General features: G+C 38.7%; 1 protein-coding gene and 1 non-coding gene across 2 annotated transcripts in view; both read right to left on the bottom strand.

Moving 5' to 3' along the window:
• Window positions 1-10596: 10596 nt before the first annotated feature.
• The window catches only part of OPN5 (opsin 5), a 42963-nt gene continuing 34428 nt past the window's right edge, over window positions 10597-19131 (bottom strand). The window contains exon 7 of the mRNA XM_033219894.1: window positions 10597-11483. Coding sequence (XP_033075785.1) covers window positions 11475-11483 — 9 coding nt within the window. The 3' untranslated portion in view covers window positions 10597-11474. The remainder of the gene's footprint in view (window positions 11484-19131) is intronic.
• Window positions 11918-12081, bottom strand: LOC117088942. The gene has a single exon (XR_004439444.1). It is a non-coding gene; the product is annotated as a U1 spliceosomal RNA (small nuclear RNA).

Genomic DNA, 19131 nt, shown 5'->3' with positions numbered 1-19131 from the left:
ACTAAGTTTCATCAGTGAAGGAGAAATAAAATCCTTTACAGATAAGCAAATGCTTAGAGATTTTGTCACCACCAGGCCTGCCTTACAAGAGACCCTGAAGGAAGCCCTAAATATGGAAAGGAACAACCGGTACCAGCCATTGCAAAAACATGCCAAAATGTAAAGACCATCGAGGCTAGGAAGAAACTGCATCAACTAATGAGCAAAATAACCAGTTAATATCATAATGGCTGGATCAAGTTCACACATAACAATATTAACCTTAAATGTAAATGGACTAAATGGTCCAATTAAAAGACACAGACTGGCAAACTGGATAAAGAGTCAAGACCCATCAGTCTGCTGTATTCAGGAGACCCATCTCACATGCAGAGACATACATAGGCTCAAAATAAAGGAATGGAGGAAGATCTACCAAGCAAATGGAGAACAAAAAAAAGCAGGGGTTGCAATCCTAGTCTCTGATAAAACAGACTTTAAACCATCAAAGATCAAAAGAGACAAAGAAGGCCATTACATAATGGTAAAGGGATCAATTCAACAGGAAGAGCTAACTCTCCTAAATATATATGCACCCAATACAGGAGCACCCAGATTCATAAAGCAAGTCCTTAGAGACTTACAAAGAGACTTAGACTCCCATACAATAATAATGGGAGACTTCAACACTCCACTGTCAACATTACACAGATCAACGAGACAGAAAGTTAACAAGGATATCCAGGAATTGAACTCATCTCTGCACCAAGCGGACCTAATAGACATCTATAGAACTCTCCACCCCAAATCAACAGAATATACATTCTTCTCAGCACCACATCACACTTATTCCAAAATTGACCACATAATTGGAAGTAAAGCACTCCTCAGCAAATGTACAAGAACAGAAATTATAACAAACTGTCTCTCAGACCACAGTGCAATCAAACTAGAACTCAGGACTAAGAAACTCAATCCAAACTGCTCAACTACATGGAAACTGAACAACCTGCTCCTGAATGACTACTGGGTACATAACGAAATGAAGACAGAAATAAAGATGTTCTTTGAAACCAATGAGAACAAAGATACAACATACCAGAATCTCTGGGACACATTTAAAGCAGTGTGTAGAGGGAAATTTATAGCACTAAATGCCCACAAGAGAAAGCAGGAAAGATCTAAAATTGACACCCTAACATCACAATTAAAAGAACTAGAGAAGCAAGAGCAAACACATTCAAAAATAGTAGAAGGCAAGAAATAACTAAGATCAGAGCAGAACTGAAGGAGATAGAGACACAAAAAACCCTCCAAAAAATCAATGAATCCAGGAGTTGGTTTTTTGAAAAGATCAACAAAATTGACAGACCGCTAGCAAGACTAATAAAGAAGAAAAGAGAGAGGAATCAAATAGACGCAATAAAAAATGATAAAGGGGATATCACCACCGACCCCACAGAAATACAAACTACCATCAGAGCATACTATAAACACCTCTATGCAAATCAACTAGAAAATCCAGAAGAAATGGATAATTTCCTGGACACTTACACTCTTCCAAGACTAAACAGGAAGAAGTTGAATCCCTGAATAGACCAATAGCAGGCTCTGAAATTGAGGCAATAATTAATAGCCTACCCACCAAAAAAGTCCAGGACCAGATGGATTCACAGCTGAATTCTACCAGAGGTACAAGGAGGAGCTGGTACCATTCCTTTTGAAACTATTCCAATCAATAGAAAAAGAGGGAATCCTCCCTAACTCTTTTTATGAGGCCAACATCATCCTGCTACCAAAGCCTGGCAGAGACACAACAAAAAAAGAGAATTTTAGACCAATACCCCTGATGAACATCGATGCAAAAATCCTCAATAAAATACTGGCAAACCAGATTCAGCAGCACATCAAAAAGTTTATCCACCATGATCAAGTTGGCTTCATCCCTGGGATGCAAGGCTGGTTCAACATTCGCAAATCAATAAACGTAATCCAGCATATAAACAGAACCAAAGACAAGAACCACATGATTATCTCAATAGATGCAGAAAAGGCTTTTGACAAAATTCAACAGCCCTTCATGCTAAAAACGCTCAATAAATTCGGTATTGATGGAACGTACCTCAAAATAATAAGAGCTATTTATGACAAACCCACAGCTAATATCATACTGAATGGGCACAAACTGGAAAAATTCCCTTTGAAAACTGGCACAAGACAGGGATGCCCTCTCTCACCACTCCTATTCAACATAGTGTTGGAAGTTCTGGCTAGGGCAATCAGGCAAGAGAAAGAAATCAAGGGTATTCAGTTAGGAAAAGAAGAAGTCAAATTGTCCCTGTTTGCAGATGACATGATTGTATATTTAGAAAACCCCATTGTCTCAGCCCAAAATCTCCTTAAGCTGATAAGCAACTTCAGCAAAGTCTCAGGATACAAAATTAATGTGCAAAAATCACAAGCATTCTTATACACCAGTAACAGACAAGCAGAGAGCCAAATCATGAATGAACTTCCATTCACAATTGCTTCAAAGAGAATAAAATACCTAGGAATCCAACTTACAAGGGATGCCAAGGACCTCTTCAAGGAGAACTACAAACCACTGCTCAGTGAAATCAAAGAGGACACAAACAAATGGAAGAACATACCATGCTCATGGATAGGAAGAATCAATATCGTGAAAATGGCCATACTGCCCAAGGTTAATTATAGATTCAATGCCATCCCCATCAAGCTACCAATGACTTTCTTCACAGAATTGGAAAAAACGGCTTTAAAGTTCATATGAAACCAAAAAAGAGCCCGCATTGCCAAGAAAATCCTAAGTCAAAAGGACAAAGCTGGAGGCGTCACGCTACCTGACTTCAAACTATACTACAAGGCTACAGTAACCAAAACAGCATGGGGCTGGTACCAAAACAGAGATATAGACCAATGGAACAGAACAGAGTCCTCAGAAATAATACTACACATCTACAGCCATCTGATCTTTGACAAACCTGAGAAAAACAAGAAATGGGGAAAGGATTCCCTATTTAATAAATGGTGCTGGGAAAATTGGCTAGCCATAAGTAGAAAGCTAAAACTGGATCCTTTCCTTACTCCTTATACGAAGATTAATTCAAGACGGATTAGAGACTTAAATGTTAGACCTAATACCATAAAAACCCTAGAAGAAAACCTAGGTAGTACCATTCAGGACATAGGCACGGGCAAGGACTTCATGTCTAAAACACCAAAAGCAACGGCAGCAAAAGCCAAAATTGACAAATGGGATCTAATTAAACTAAAGAGCTTCTGCACAGCAAAAGAAACTACCATCAGAGTGAACAGGCAACCTACAGAATGGGAGAAAATTTTTGCAATGTACTCATCTGACAAAGGGCTAATAGCCAGAATCTACAAAGAACTCAAACAAATATACAAGAAAAAAACAACCCCATCAAAAAGTGGGCAAAGGATATGAACAGACATTTCTCAAAAGAAGACATTCATACAGCCAACAGACACATGAAAAAATGCTCATCATCACTCGCCATCAGAGAAATGCAAATCAAAACCACAATGAGACACCATCTCACACCAGTTAGAATGGCAATCATTAAAAAGTCAGGAAACAACAGGTGTTGGAGAGGATGTGGAGAAATAGGAACACTTTTACACTGTTGGTGGGATTGTAAACTAGTTCAACCATTATGGAAAACAGTATGGCAATTCCTCAAGGATCTAGAACTAGATGTACCATATGACCCAGCCATCCCACTACTGGGTATATACCCAAAGGATTATAAATTATTCTACTACAAAGACACATGCACACGTATGTTTATTGCGGCACTATTCACAATAGCAAAGACTTGGAATCAACCCAAATGTCCATCTGTGACAGACTGGATTAAGAAAATGTGGCACATATACACCATGGAATACTATGCAGCCATCAAAAAGGATGAGTTTGCATCCTTTGTAGGGACATGGATGCAGCTGGAAACCATCATTCTTAGCAAACTGTCACAAGAACAGAAAACCAAACACCGCATGTTCTCACTCATAGGTGGGAACTGAAAAATGAGATCACTTGGACTCGGGAAGGGGAACATCACACACTGGGGCCTATCATGGGGAAGGGGGAGGGGGAGGGATTGCATTGGGAGTTATACCTGATATAAATGATGAATTGATGGGTGCTGACGAGTTGATGGGTGCAGCACACCAACATGGCACAAGTGTACATATGTAACAAACCTGCACGTTATGCACATGTACCCTAGAACTTAAAGTATAATAAAAAAATAAATAAACAAAACAAAACAAAAAATAAATAAATAAATAAATTTTAAAAATTTAAAAAAAGAAAGAAAGAAAGAAAAGGAAAGAGGAGAGAGTGAGAGGGAGGGAGGGAGGGAGGGTCGGAGGGAGGGAGGGAAGAAGGAAAGAAGGAAGGAGAATGAGAAAAGTTTTTGACCCAAATTCTTCCGTGGAGTAGTCAAATATACAATGCAGCTATAATGGTGTTTGTTATTTTATAATTTGGATAGCATACTACCTGTCAAAACCCCCCAAAATATTTTTTGAATAAGTAACTCTGGGCATAGTGGGATTATATCTCGGTGGATTTAGACTGCAGTTTCATCTCTGTATGTGAAAATTATCTTTCATTTCAGCCCTTCCCTGTGTTATATTTACTAGACAGAGGTAGCAGCATGTCTGGAAGTGAGACAGCTATTCCTGCCTAGGCTCATCTTGTCCAAACGTGCACCTGTTCCAGAGATTCCTTCTTCATCATTCCACAGAACACAAAGCAGACACATTGCAAATATATTAAGTCCCTGGTTCATTCTGCTACTTATTTTGCTTGTTCATCTGCCTCTGGATCCTTGATTTTCTCTTTCTATGCCCTGGAAGTTAGGGCCATATCTCTTTAGCTTGATTTCCTAACCTTTGCACCATACAACCACATGCTCACCAAGATGTATATTGAATATACCTTGATGATTACAGCTTCCCTAAGGATACATGAGTCGCTGTTTGACATGTCACCATGTACCTCTCTCTATAAGCAAAATGAAGGAGGAAGGTTGAGAGAAGTCCCATGGCCTAGCATTTAGTATTCTGCAGAGAACTAATTTTCTAGAAATAAATGCTTCTAGGTATACTTCTCTTGGTGCTCTTTTTTGACTTCCACCTCACTCTAGCCCCAACGCTTTAGCCTAGATTTTTCTATATTAAGATTGAAGCCAAAGAGAATAGTTATGGTTTTCTCTGATTCTGCTGAAAAATCTCAAGCACTTTGAGATTCTCTGGTTTTGTCTTAAGCATTTTTTTCATATGTGTGAATAAGGAGTTATGTGGAAAGACTCATGTCATGCTGTGAACACTAATATTATATTGGAGGGAAAGTTACAGATTATGTTTGCCTTTGTATGTCTTTGTGCAATATTGTTCTAATTGTTTCCATGAGACTATATCACTATTTTAATTTGCAAAAATCAAATAAGAACTCTTAGAAGTCTTCTTTGCATTTTTGTAGTACCTCTAGTCTCTTTAGGGTGAACTAAAATATGTCTACATTTTCTCTCATTTTTACATTATAACATAAAAGGCAAACTTAATTATGTGGGGAAATTTTTCCCACCAATAAATCAACTTGCCACTCAAAATATTTGCAATCTATATGAGGCTTGCTCTGAAAAATAACTGAAGCTGTTACTTTTGGGGATTTAGCAACGGAGATTGTCAAATTTTCCCTGAATAGTATGGTGACAGTTACTGACAACAGAACTGCCAGAGCCTATTCTAAAGCCAGAAAGAATTCCCACCCCTTCCTTTCCACCCTAACTTAACTCACCTTTCACTGATTTATCCTCTCCACCTCTCCAACAAATTACATGCTGCATTCTTTCACTGCTAACTTCATGTGGCCCTGAGACTTGCAGTCAGGCATCTTTTTTACTTTGGAAATAATATATACCATACCTTCCTATTGAGCAAGTAATTACTAACTTTTACCAGATCTCCACAAATCCCTTGGAGAGTTACCCTCAAATAAGCAAATTTCAGACACTTTTTCCTACCCATGCTATACTCTAAAGCCTCCTTTTTCCTTAATAATATTATTTGTGAGGAGTAACAACCATGCTTGGGATATTTTGCAAAACATCCAATTAACCTCCAGTAGATAAAGCAGGTGGAAAAGCCCTGAACCATGAAGTCTACTGCAGCTCTATTACTTACTTTTTGTGCTACCTGGGATGTCTTTGGATGGCAGGGGCTCTTTGAGTCTCAACACCTCCAGGAATGAAGCATGGATAGGCTGACTGACCTTCCTGTGGCACATGAGTGCTTTGGACATTAACTGATTTCAAATTTTGGTGTTAGCAGGAGTTCCCTGGGAGCACAGAATGCACATTTTTCACTCTGGATTATCTCAACCCAATTAAACCACCCAGAAAAAAAAAATTAACTCTTATATCACAATGACCACTGCCTACTAATATGCATACTTGGAACAAGGAACCGGGTGGCCAGATGAAGAAAAAAAAATTTACCTTTCCTTCTTCCTAGAGTCATGGATTCCAAAGCCAATATTAGTACATCTCTTAGGTTGATACTTAAGTTGTGATTGACTCTTGTGTTTTGCCCTGGCTCACTGCTCTAGGACTGGTTGACCTTCCTCTCATCAGTAAGATTGTTTCAGAAGAGCAGGTCTTGTGCTTGCACATCTAGATATGTCAACTCCTGCAGAGGCTGTGTTGTCATTTGGTGCTGCCTTTCTGCTCTGACTTTATTGCTCATATTTTTTAACCATATTATTAATAGTCATTTGCCTAGAACTTTGCAGATTCATCTATTATTTGACCACCAGAAAATATTTTAAGAATTTATTGTTAATTTCCATTTTCAAATAAGCAAACCAAGGCTCAAAGAGATCAAATTGTTTTCCTGAGGCCATGTTGTCAAAGGTATAAAAAGTGATTCCTTAACCCTGGTGGTCTGATTCCAGGACCAGCTCTCTTTTTGCTATATCATGGTGCCTCCACATATTTAATAATACATTTTAAATGTTTACCTCCCTTAATTATGAGAGTAGATATAATAAACAGTGGGATCATGATGCTTTACTCTGTGTCTCTCCTCTTTTAATCTGTCTGGAGCCATTTATTTTTAATTATCTATAATGAATTACTGCTTATTATATAATTTTATGGTCCAGGTCTAAAACCTACTACTGAATTGCCTTTGGTAATTATAGCATGTGGAAAAAACCTATCACATTTGCTTACCTTGACCTACTTTAATGAAGTGATAACACTCATTATTTGCAGCCATACATCCAAATGTTCCCTATCTCCATGCAATTTTGTCTCAGCCGGAATAAATGCCCAGTTAATCAGAGGTGTTTAGTTTGCCTTGCTAATAATGCTGGTGCTTAATTCTCTGTAGTTATTACACAACTATCCTTCTTCCCATAATATCTTTTAAAATAATTGCATCTATATTTTAATTTTTGCATTTTTTGACTCAGGGAATAATATACCAAACATGTCATCTAGAAAATAAGACATTGACCTTGACAAGGAACGTGAGATAGATGGTAAATAACCACTCTTCCACCTCACCATTTGGTCCTCTTCCCAGCTATATCATGGATACCTCCACTGAGGAATCCCTGAGTGGTTCCACAGAGCCTCTCCCATCACTGTTGAGCCATGAACCAGAGCTTCCAAAACAGCCTGGGGATAAGTGCATATCAAAATGAGCACTGGCAGGGTTTTCCATGGTGTAAAGAAGCAATGGACTATGATGGTAGTTCAGTTTTGTCCTAAGAAAACTGAACCTTTAGATTTTCCTTTCCTACCTGAAAATATGCAAAACATGATATAAATGCTAAGAGAAGCACTAGATCTTGCCTCTGAAAAATCCTGAAAACAGTATTAACACTAATGGACTCTCCACTATCAAGTAACTCCGGATTAACGCAGTCTCCCTTCCCTCCCAGTTCTTTGGTTCCCCAGTTTACACCAACCAGAACAAGCCAGGAGTTGGGGGCATATCCTATTTGTCAATGTAATATTCATGGTGCAGCCAAAAAAATTGTCCTGGACATAAATATCTATTCTGGTTCCAGTTCTGTAATGAACTTCAGACCTCTGGCAAGATATATATCTTTTCTGTGTCTTATTTGCTGAATAAAAAAAAATGCTTACGCCAATTTTTTTGAAAGGCATTGGGAAGTTTAAGCCAATAGAGATGAAAATAATCTACAAAGCACAAAACAATTTTTCTATGGAAATAGAAAATATTACTAAACAAAGTTCTTAGCCTAATGACTCTGATAATGTATACTCTGTTGTATTATTGTTTCCCTTGCTAGCATAAGAAAATAGGAGTACAACATTATTGATTCATAATATTTTCTACTTCCATAGAAAAAAATTGTTTTGTACCTTTTAGATGATAGAATGTACAAAAGTTGTTTTGTACCTTTTAGATTATTCTCACCTCTATTGTCTTAGATAAACTTCTCAGTGCCTTTCAAATCAGAAAGTGGAATACATTAAAGCCACAGAGGATGCTCATGTCATCAGATATTGTTAATATCCCTTCTCCAACTGCATAGCATGAGGGTTGGGAACTCAGGTTCAAGGGTCATTCAGACCTTGGAGAAAATCTTGCCCCTGATGTGACCTTTGCCAAGTTATTTTCTATTTCTGAGCTTCAATTTATTCATCTGAAAATGGGGTAATATATTCATCTGTCAATCTCACCTCACAGGATTGTTATAAGGATTAAATGAAGTAATGCCCATAAAAAGCATTTAACAGCAAACCTGACACATAGTGAGTTCCTGGCCAATGTGGTAAATACTGTCTCTTAACATTTCTTTCTCACAATGTAAATAGACTCTCCTGGAAATAAAGAATTCCAGACTCAATTAAGTTTGGAAGATACTGCTTTAAATGCATTCTTAGGTGAAGAACCATTAATGTATTCACACATGGGACAACTCTTCAAAAAAGAGAGATGATATCTAACATTTGCCTAAAATGTTTGGAGATTAGAATATTTTATTTTTGTAGGAGCTTTGCAGGACTAGGTTTCTGTGGCTCATGCTTTGGGAAATCTTGTTCTCATAAATCAGATATTCATAATATTTTCATGAAATCCCAGGATCTCATTTGTCTCAAAATAATGGGGAGAGATGGGAAGAGAAAGAAGTGGATGAGTGTCAACATGAACCACAATAGGATCACTGTTGTAGCTGGATGATGGGTACATGGGAGTTCATCATAGGATTCTTCCTCTTTTGTACATGTTCAAAAAATTCCATTAAAATTTTTAAAAAGATATTAAACAAACCAGAAATATATATATATATATATATATATATATATATATATGTGTATACACATATATATGTAATATATATACCTGCATACATGCTGTGTCTTAATACATACACCAAACTCTAAGAGAAATGGCTTATCTCCCGAGGTCTACAGACCCACTCAAGCAAAAGTAAATTATCTGTTTCTTTCACTAACTTGGCAATGAAGCTCTTCTCACACTTCGGAACCTAATGAGGTCACCTGTGGTGATGGCAGTCAAAGGAGAACCCAGCCGGGTCATCAAAAGACGAGTATCATCTCTACTCATAATCTCAACTTTCTTCCCTTCTTCCCCATAAAGGCTTTTACAGAAAAAATAATAATAATAATGCAATAGAAATTATATTTTTAACTTAAATTTTTTATCTCATATTCCTGCCAGATGTGCTACTACAGTCAAAATCAACCAAAGGTTTTGACAGGAGGAAAAACAGAATCAGTTCCTGAAATCAGAGACTTGAATCACCAAACATTCAATGGACGTGGTACAACAGTAGTTTTGACTTGAAGAATCAGGTTCATCTGTCATTTTAACTGAAGCGGTCTTTTGGGAATGCCAAGGTTTTAGCTGCCAGGGAACCCAAAGGGACTTGGAATTGGCCTAGAACCCATTTCACTTGCCAAAGTACCTAATTTATTATATTAAGAAAATTCTCTCTCCTGATAACAACAAAATCACCAATCAACTGTCACTTTTTGGCTTTTTAGACAAAAATTCTCCCTAACTTCTCTCTTGTTCTAAATGTTAAGTATTTTAACCATACCTCATTACTTTTTATTATGCCCAATTAAAGGTACTTGCATATTTGCATCATGTCTTTCATGGTTTAAACTCACTTTGGCACATTAACAAAATCCTATTGTTGTTTATTTAACCTTTAGAAAGTTCACAGATAGCTAACCTACCTGTCACCAAGATTTGTGTTTATGCATTAGGCATCTCCCAGCTGGACCATTTCACAGACTCCTGGCTGGCCCTTCTCATTCATTCATTATGTGTTCACAATTCACTCAAAATTTACAAGATGCTTAAGTTTGTTTCCATTCTCTAAAGTTCCCCTTTCCGCTCTCCCCCTGGCCTGACATAATGACTTTCTTTTTTACGTAAGAGTTACCTTTAAAATTAAGGTAGAGTCTTCTTACTTTGTTTCTGTTGTATAGTTTCCAACAAAGTAAAAAGAAAGAAGGAAAAAAGCTAATTTATGGAATTATGGGGATAATTTCGATCTCATTTTTACAAAAAAAAAAAAAATAGATTCAGGTTGTCCTAGCTTAACCTCTTATTCTTCAAAGACTTTTAAGAGTTTAAGAGGAAGCATCCCAAGGAGATTTAAGCAGAAAAAAAACAAAACAAACAAACAAAAAACAAGGAAATAATTCAATTTCAAGAACTGGACAGTTTCTGCCTACATGGAATTCATATCTGGGAACCTGCAGCTGGCCTGGGGCAGTAACCTACATATTAACTGTAGTAAGAACATTCGGGGCATAGAAAGCCCACACTATCCTCATTGAAACTGGAGTTGGCCTGGAAAAACTTGAGAGCGGTTCAGATGCTGTGGTTAAGGCATCAGGGACAAACTCTACTGATGATGCATCTTATCAGTAAAAGACCCCTGCACTGCTTTGCCAGTCATAAAAACAGATTTTCACCACTCCACACTCACCTCTGCCCAGTACATCATTTGCAATAGAACAAATCAAACTACAGATGTGGAGTGTAGCTGCTCCAGTTAGAGACACAGCCTGATCTCCTTGAATCAGGCTTTCCAGGCTAGCTTTCACAAGTCCCAGTTCAGAAGAAAGTGAGGTCCTTACTGACTTAGACTGAGGTGTGCACTGCAGGATGCTGAAAGCGTGGGTTTCTAGCACTCTCTAGTTGTAACTCTGCCACTATACTAGAGTGAGATAACTCAGCTAAGATACTTGGATACTCCTAGGGTGCATCATTGTTTTGATATTCCTTGTGAATTATTTTTTCCTGACAGGGTAAGTGGAGTGGAGGCGAGAAGTCAGAAAAATAACATTTGTAAGCTAATTTCTCTGCATGTGCCAGACGCTGTGTAAGCACTTCGGATGCACTCTTCACAACCAGAACATTTGTTATTCCCACTGTAGAGAAGAAAAAATTGAGTTTTAGGGTGAGGCACACAGCCAGTAAGTGGAGAAAGTCCAAAACTAAATTCAGAGCCTAAACAGACCATACACACACCAAAGGAACAGGGATTGCAATGGACATTGTCACTGAGATGGCTTCTCCCAGAACATGCAGAGTCCTTTTTCCAGGTGCATCCTGTCCTGTTCCCTTCCTGGATGTTCTAATGGCTGCAATTCTAGTTCAGGGTCCTTTCTTACCTATAGAATCTCCAAAGTCTCCCAATACATGCCCTTGTCTTCTACTCCTAAGCATTGCCTAGAATAAAATGCAACCTCCAAAGACTAACCTGTAAGGCCTTGCAGGATCTTCTCCCTACCCACCTATACTGCCTAATTTTCTCCCATATACCCTTCTTTTTCATTTTTTAAGATTTTTTTTTTTTTTTTACCAGAGGAGAGCGTGAACACAGTCCCACACTACCACAAATTCTGCAGTAGAGATTCCCATATTTGGAGGTGTCTCAGGGGTCAGTACATCTGACTTGCAATGGATAAGCCTTGCCCTGGGAAAGCAATCTTAGTAATCGTGGTGTCTCCCCGGACAGGTAGGTATCTTCTCCTTACATACCCTTCAATCCATCCAATATAAACTTTAGTCTGTCTTCCAGGTATGACTCTGCTAGGGCTTCCAGTTATGTCCCTCCACCTCCTTCTATGCCTGAAAACTTAATCTGTTCTTTAAGCTTTTGCTCAAATAGTGCTTCCTTGTTGAAGCCAAACTATCTCTCCAACCCCTGACTCTGCCTTTTCTGTTTAAGTATAAGCTTCTTGAGGGTTAAATTTGTGTCTCATTCTACATCAATATGCAGTCACACACTGGGCCAAGGCCACATAACTAACCAGAGTCAGAATTCAGTTCTGATGACTCTCTTAGTTATGTTCTTTTCAACAAGTATGTGGCTTGGGGCTTTGCTGGGATCACAGCAGGATTTTATGCTATTTTCTTGTGTTATTCAGAGCAGCCAAGGCAAACCATATCCTCCTCAAAGGTGTGTCCTTCGAAAACAGGAGAGGAAAGTCTTATCCTACTTTTGAATTATCTAGAACAGATTAGCTTGTGGAGCTGTGAAGACTGAAGATGTCGTTTGGAGGATTTGAACAACATAAGTGTGGGAGGATAAAAACAATCAACCAAATAACATTTTTTTACATTATAAAAAAATACTCTAATGATGTTCATTCATGAACAAATTTTTATTAGCTCTCATGGCCAATCTGCCTACAGAACAGACTCTGTAATAGAACTACACTGCCCTTCTTGCCAGACTCCACAGCACTCTCATTTGGCAAGACAATTTCAAACACACCCTGTTACATACCAGCCTCTTCATCTCAAGAAATACCAATTCCAACCAACCACTCTGGACGTGCCTTTGAGTTTCTATGGAACTAAACTGGGCATCCATTTCCAAAGTGGCTGGCATGTTTCATTTCAGAGTAAAAACTGGGGAATTTATTGAGCAAGAATCTAAATGAATCTAGGAGAAAAGATAGGAAGAGTACAGTTTTGGGTATGAGGAAAATATTCTCTATCTCATGTCAATAGCCTAAGTCATATTTTTTTCAATAAGGAAAGGCATTTCCTTTCTTCTTGCTAGCCACCATCCACATTCAATTAATAACAAACTCTCGTCCACGTTTATTTCCAAAGTACTTCCAAAATCTAATTACCCTCTCTCTGCAGCCCAGGTACCAGCATTCAGACACTTAACAGATCTTATATGGATGTATTTTCTCCCAATTTCTTCTTAAAACTATCCTTCAATGTTTCTCAAACTGTGGAGTATATAAGAGTCACCTGGAATAAGAATCAGCTGCTTTTTTTTTTTTTTTGAGACGGAGTCTCACTGTCACCCAGGCTGGAGGGCAGTGGCGTGATCTCGGCTTGCTGCAACCTCTGCCTTCTAGGTTCAAGCGATTCCCCTGCCTCAGCCTCCCAAGTAAGTGGGACTACAGGTGCGTGCCACCACACCCAACTAATTTTTATATTTTTAGTAGAGATGGGGTTTTGCCATATTGAACAGGCTACTCTTGAACTCCTAACCATGTGATCTGCCCACCTTGGCCTCCCAAAGTGCTGGGATTACAGGTGTGAGCCACCAAGCCCGGCCTCACCTGCTTTTCTTAAATGCAGATTTGTAGCCACTATTCCACAGACAGTCAGATGTATGAGGTGTGAGTGGGGCCCAAGGATTTACATTTTAACCAAGCATCCCATGCAACCCTAATATAGGTACTTCGAATGCTACATTTTGATGAGAACAAGGACAACATTGGCCTGAAACTATAGGATTTAAAATAAAAATCTTAAAACAATTTACTTGTACTAAAATTGCTCACATATTTTTCCCACAGTCAACTGGAAACAGTGAAAATTATTGACCGTGATGATATCAATGTTCAAAGACCTTAGTGAATTGACTCCTTTCTGTCTCTTACCTGACTTCTCAGAGCCTCCAGAATAATACTGTGCCAAGATGTTCAGTGTGCTCTTCCTCACAAAGCTCTCTCTGGTTTTGAAGACCCTCCTAAAATTTTTTTCTGACCAACTTCCATCAGGGATTGCATCTTTCAGCAATGTCCCTGGGTTCCATCCCCTCCCACACCCATGTGGCTTAGCAGAGCCCTCCCTGTGCAGCTTCTGTCATAGCATTCCCCACAAGGTAGTGAGACCATCTACAGCTGACCCTTGAACAACACAGGTTTGAATTGTACAGGTTCACTCATATATGTGGATTTTTAAAGAAACAAAAGTTAAACCAAGTGTGCCTGCCTCACCTGCCTCCCCTTTCACTTCCTCCACCACTTCTGCTTCTGCCATCCCTGATGCAGCAAGACCAACTCCTCCTCTACCTCCTCAGCCTATTCAATGTGAAGACAATATGGATAAAAGCTTTATGATGATTCACTTCCATTTAATGAACAGTAAATATATTTTCTCTTTCCTATGATTTTCTTAATATTTTCTCTAGCTTATTGTATTGTAAGAATACAGTATATAATACATATAACATAAAAAAATGTGTTAATCAACTGTTTCTGTTCTTGGTAAGGCCTCTGGTCAACAGTAGGCCATTAATAGTTAAGTTTTGGGAGAGTCCAGAGTTATAGGCAGGTTTTCAACTGCATGATTGATCAGTGCCCCAACCCCCACATTGTTCAAGGGTCAACTGTACTTTCTTATTTGTTTTTCCACCACACTGTGATCTATTTTCATATAAGGAGCATGCCTTATGTTTTGCTTTGCATCCTATATAGGAAACACTCAATAAATAATGTCTATTGGAATTTATCCTCAGATGTTATCACACCCCCATACAACTGGTTCCCTTATCCCATAAACCAAGTTAGGATTTGGTGCGCTTGGTCTAGGATCTCCTGACTCCCTTAAGAGGAATAGAAATCAGCTCTAATTTCTCATCTCAAGTGTAAATCAAGCAAGGAAATAGAATTATTGTAGGAGACCTAGAGTTGGATTTTAAATCAAGCGAGATGAAAGAAGAAATCTAAATACAGAATAAATCGGTCAACCATATAGCAAAGTATTAAGAGTCACAGGCTTCAGAGGCAGACTGAGAAATGTGGAATCCTGTGTCTTCCATTGACGGCTGTGTAATTTTAAGCAGGCTGCATAAATTCTCTGTGCCTCAGTTTCCTGATAGGGGACAAAGAATAATCCCTAGGGCTGCTAAAACAAGTAAAAAAGTAGAACAGACTTCAGCAAAGTGTTCCCATAAAGGGCCAGAAAGTTCCTATTTTAGGTTTTGCAAAACTGACAGTCTCTCTCTCTCTCTCTCTCCTCTCTCTCTCTCTCTCTCTCTCTCTCTTTCTCTACTCAAAAGGAGAAGCGGCTACAGACAATACGTAAACAAGTGGGCATGGTTGTGTTCCATTAAAACTTTATTTACAAAAACAGGCAGTGGGCCAGATTTGGCCACAGGGCTGTAGTATGCTGACTCTTACGTAAAACCAATGCTTGGCATATGTTAAACTTAATATTGTAGCTTTTATTATTTTGCTTGAAGGAATTTGCTTCCCAGAAAATAACTCAAGTTTCAAACTTTAATCATGTTCTCACTATAATGAGAACACATTTTACCTATTTGTATTAATTGGAATCAATACAGAAATAGTTGACATCTAAGACTCACTACCTCAGAATATTTCCTCCCACTCCTCACTTATGTTCGCATTAGAAATAAAACCAGCAGGGTATTTTCTGGAATAATATCGCTTCCCCTATAATTTCAACCATGCTGAAGCACAGAACTTAATTTGAAAAACCTATAAGACACTATAATGGGAAACATGCCAGCAACAGCAGCAGCCTGACTAATGCAAATAGTTTCGTTCATTTGAAAATCATTTACATTGCATGATGAACTGTTAATTAATAATTGTATTAAATTAAATTAAATTAAATTCTGCTAACACTGAATGAAACCGAGGCACTAAACTACTGAATGTGGAATAAATTACTCCCTTTCTCCTCTCCAGTATCACATTTCTACTTATACTGTAATGTGTATATATATATTTCTACTTATACTGTAATATATATATATATAATATTCCTAATTTTCAGAATTACTTAGAGATTTCTGACCAGCAAGTCATGGCATTGATGCCACTACCCAGGAAATTTAGGGTGTCCTGGGATGAGTACAACAGTCACATATTCTTGTTGTGATTCTTATTGTGCTGCTAAATTACAAGTACAGTTACTTAACCACTTCTGATATTTGCTCCAGGAGCTAAAAATATTAAAAAAAAAAAAAAAAAATTAAAGAAGCCACATCTGCCTCCTTTTTTGTACCAACTTTTGCAAGCATATTTTTTTGGCAGGGGTTTGTCTAGAAGAAGTTGTTGCTCTCCTCTGCCCACACAGTCCTCAGTCCTCAGCTTATTAGATCTTCTAAATGCCTGTCTGCATTTGCAGGGCTTGGACCAGCAGCAGCTGCTGCAACCCAGAATGAGACAGGAAATTCTCTTGCTTATTAACGGTCTCAGACACTCACATTGCCTCCACTCTCCCTCTCCTTTCCACCATATTTGCTCAGCCTCAATACACTCCAGTTGCTCTAACCCTTGTCATGAACACCTTTGAGCCAGTCATTTCTTACAGTGAAGTCTACATAATATCCCAGCTCCCAGCTGACCTGACTGCTGATTTTCCATGCCTGCCCAGGTACCTCATCTAACAATACCGAAAATAGCTCAAAGGAGGTGGATAGGGTCATCTCTCACCTTGGAATACTTTCCTATGCTTTGGAGAGACATCATCTTTGTGGAGTGTGTGGTTTCATCGCCATCCTGAGCTAAGAGCCTCATCTGTGCCCCACACACAGACTCAACTGCAGATTGAGATTATCCTCTGGATGAATGCCCTGCCAAATCCCCACTGGCAGTGAGTTTCTACAAAACACTAGCTTGGAAGTGTTTGTACAATGTTCAGGCCCAGTCCTATATTTAGAGAAGAGTGCCTGATTCTCCACTCTCTGGAAATGTCATGAGTAACTTGCTGCTTCAATGCTATTATTCTTCTTCACTTCCAATCATTTAAGTCATTTTATCAGCCTGGTCTCACACATGGCTTTGCTTCTACATGGATGGAATGTCAGAATGTGTAGATTCAGATCTATTCTGAGCAGTCTGAATAAATCCCACATGCTTGCTGACAAATTTGGCTCATTTTTCAAATGTATTAGGTGGTTTTTCCCCCTCTAACTAGATTTTATTCTTTGGATGTATATATATGTGGATCGGGTGGCTATTGGAAGTGAATGCCACTTTCAAAGTAGAAAATACTTAAATAAGTGTAACTCTTGGTAGTAAGGAAAATATCCTTCTTTCTGAACAAATTAGCTCTAAGTAGTCAATCCTAATATAGCTGTATGCGAAGAAATGCTGACTCACCCAAGAGCTTCATTTTCCCCTTCCCTGGTTTCTTGAAGAGGTTAATGGGCCTTTGTCCCTAGTGTTCCACTGGAGGCTGTCATCTCAGAATTCTCCCCGCAAGACAGCTGATGCCATAATCTCCCTTTGTCCTGAGGGTGAAACATACCTTAGAGAGTGTCCTGCTCACAAATCCCCAGTATCCAGGGATACTTTCAAGACTCCAAGTCCTTGCTCTTATACAGCTGCCCATTGATTATGGTACTATTTCTCAGGACACCTCTGATTGTGACCACATCCAGTGGAAAAAAGACTTAAAAACACATTAGTCTTAACAGAATCATTGACTTAATCAAATTCAATGGGCTGGAAAGTCACCTTGTTAAATTACAGATTCTGATTCAGTAGTGGGTCAGGCATGGGGCTGAAGTTCTTTTTTTCTAATGAGCTCTCAGGAGATACCCAAGCTCTGGGTTTGCAGACTACATTTTGGGTAACAAGGATTTAAACCACTCTATATACAACAACATCATACACAGATATTAATGAGTTTAAACCCTAGATAGGCCTTCCAAATGGAATCTTCTCTACTTTAAATACACTTTTATGTATTTAAAGTCAGAATCAGAGGTCTTGATAATTGAGAATTTCTGTAACTGGCATGAAGCTCAATGAGAATTTCTGTTTCTGCCTGCATTCCAGAAAAAAACTATGGTAAGGAGTTGTGTTCCCATCTCAGCAAACTGTCTAGAGGAAGGCTGAATATCTCGACCCTTTCGTGAAAGCTAAATAGGCAAGGTGCTCTGACCCCCTTCTCCATTGCCAGTATGTCTCCATGATGACTCCCACTGGAGTGGAGTAAATCTCTATTCTCCTTGGTCTCATGCACTACCTGGCACCTCCAATCGTGGCTCAGAAGGGCAAATATCTCTCATAGCATCAGTTCTTAACACTACAAGTTTCCTGTGGCAGAGCTACCAGTTGCTATTTCCACAGAATCTTGGTGTGTTTCTCACTTTCTCAAACAGATTTAACATCTCTCAGATCTATGGTGACCAGACATATTAAGAAATGTCCTCCTACCTCCTCAAGAACAGGATTCACTCTTATCACTACAAAACCCACTTGGAATAATTACCTATTTCCTCTAATAGTGATGATAACAATCGTTTCCTTTTATTTTATATTTTCAATGGGCCAGAACTGTCCTGAGAATCTTACAGATAATACATGAATCACAACAAATCCTAATGAGATGAGACTGTCCCTATTCCACAATGAGGACAACCAAGGACACTGAGAGATCAAGTAATTTGCCTACACAGCTGGTAAATGACAGCACCTGAGTTTGAGATCGAGTCTGCTAATTCTGAAACTGTACTCTGAACTTCTATGCTGTGCCTCCAATGCTCTAGGTACTGTTTAGAAGACAACGTTGTAATCCACACTGCCCCAAATCACCTGGCCAGCTCCATTTTGCTGTATCCTGAAGAAGAAAACTGACTCAAGAAATTTTCCTTTGCTCGAACCAAACATTCAAACACCCAGAGATAATAGGAGAACATTGGTCTGGCAATGACTGAATTCTGCTCTAGAAGACCTTGCAAAAGCCCCACATTTCTCTCCTCATCAGGGGAACAGAGACATATGCAGATCAATTCCCAGGACCTCTCCCGATATTTTGCAGTTTCTGTCATCAAAGTAAACC

Source organism: Trachypithecus francoisi, unplaced genomic scaffold (assembly GCF_009764315.1).
Source record: "Trachypithecus francoisi isolate TF-2019V2 unplaced genomic scaffold, Tfra_2.0 Lachesis_group10, whole genome shotgun sequence".
Lineage (NCBI taxonomy): Eukaryota > Metazoa > Chordata > Mammalia > Primates > Cercopithecidae > Trachypithecus > Trachypithecus francoisi.
This window is presented reverse-complemented; position numbering and strand designations above follow the sequence as displayed.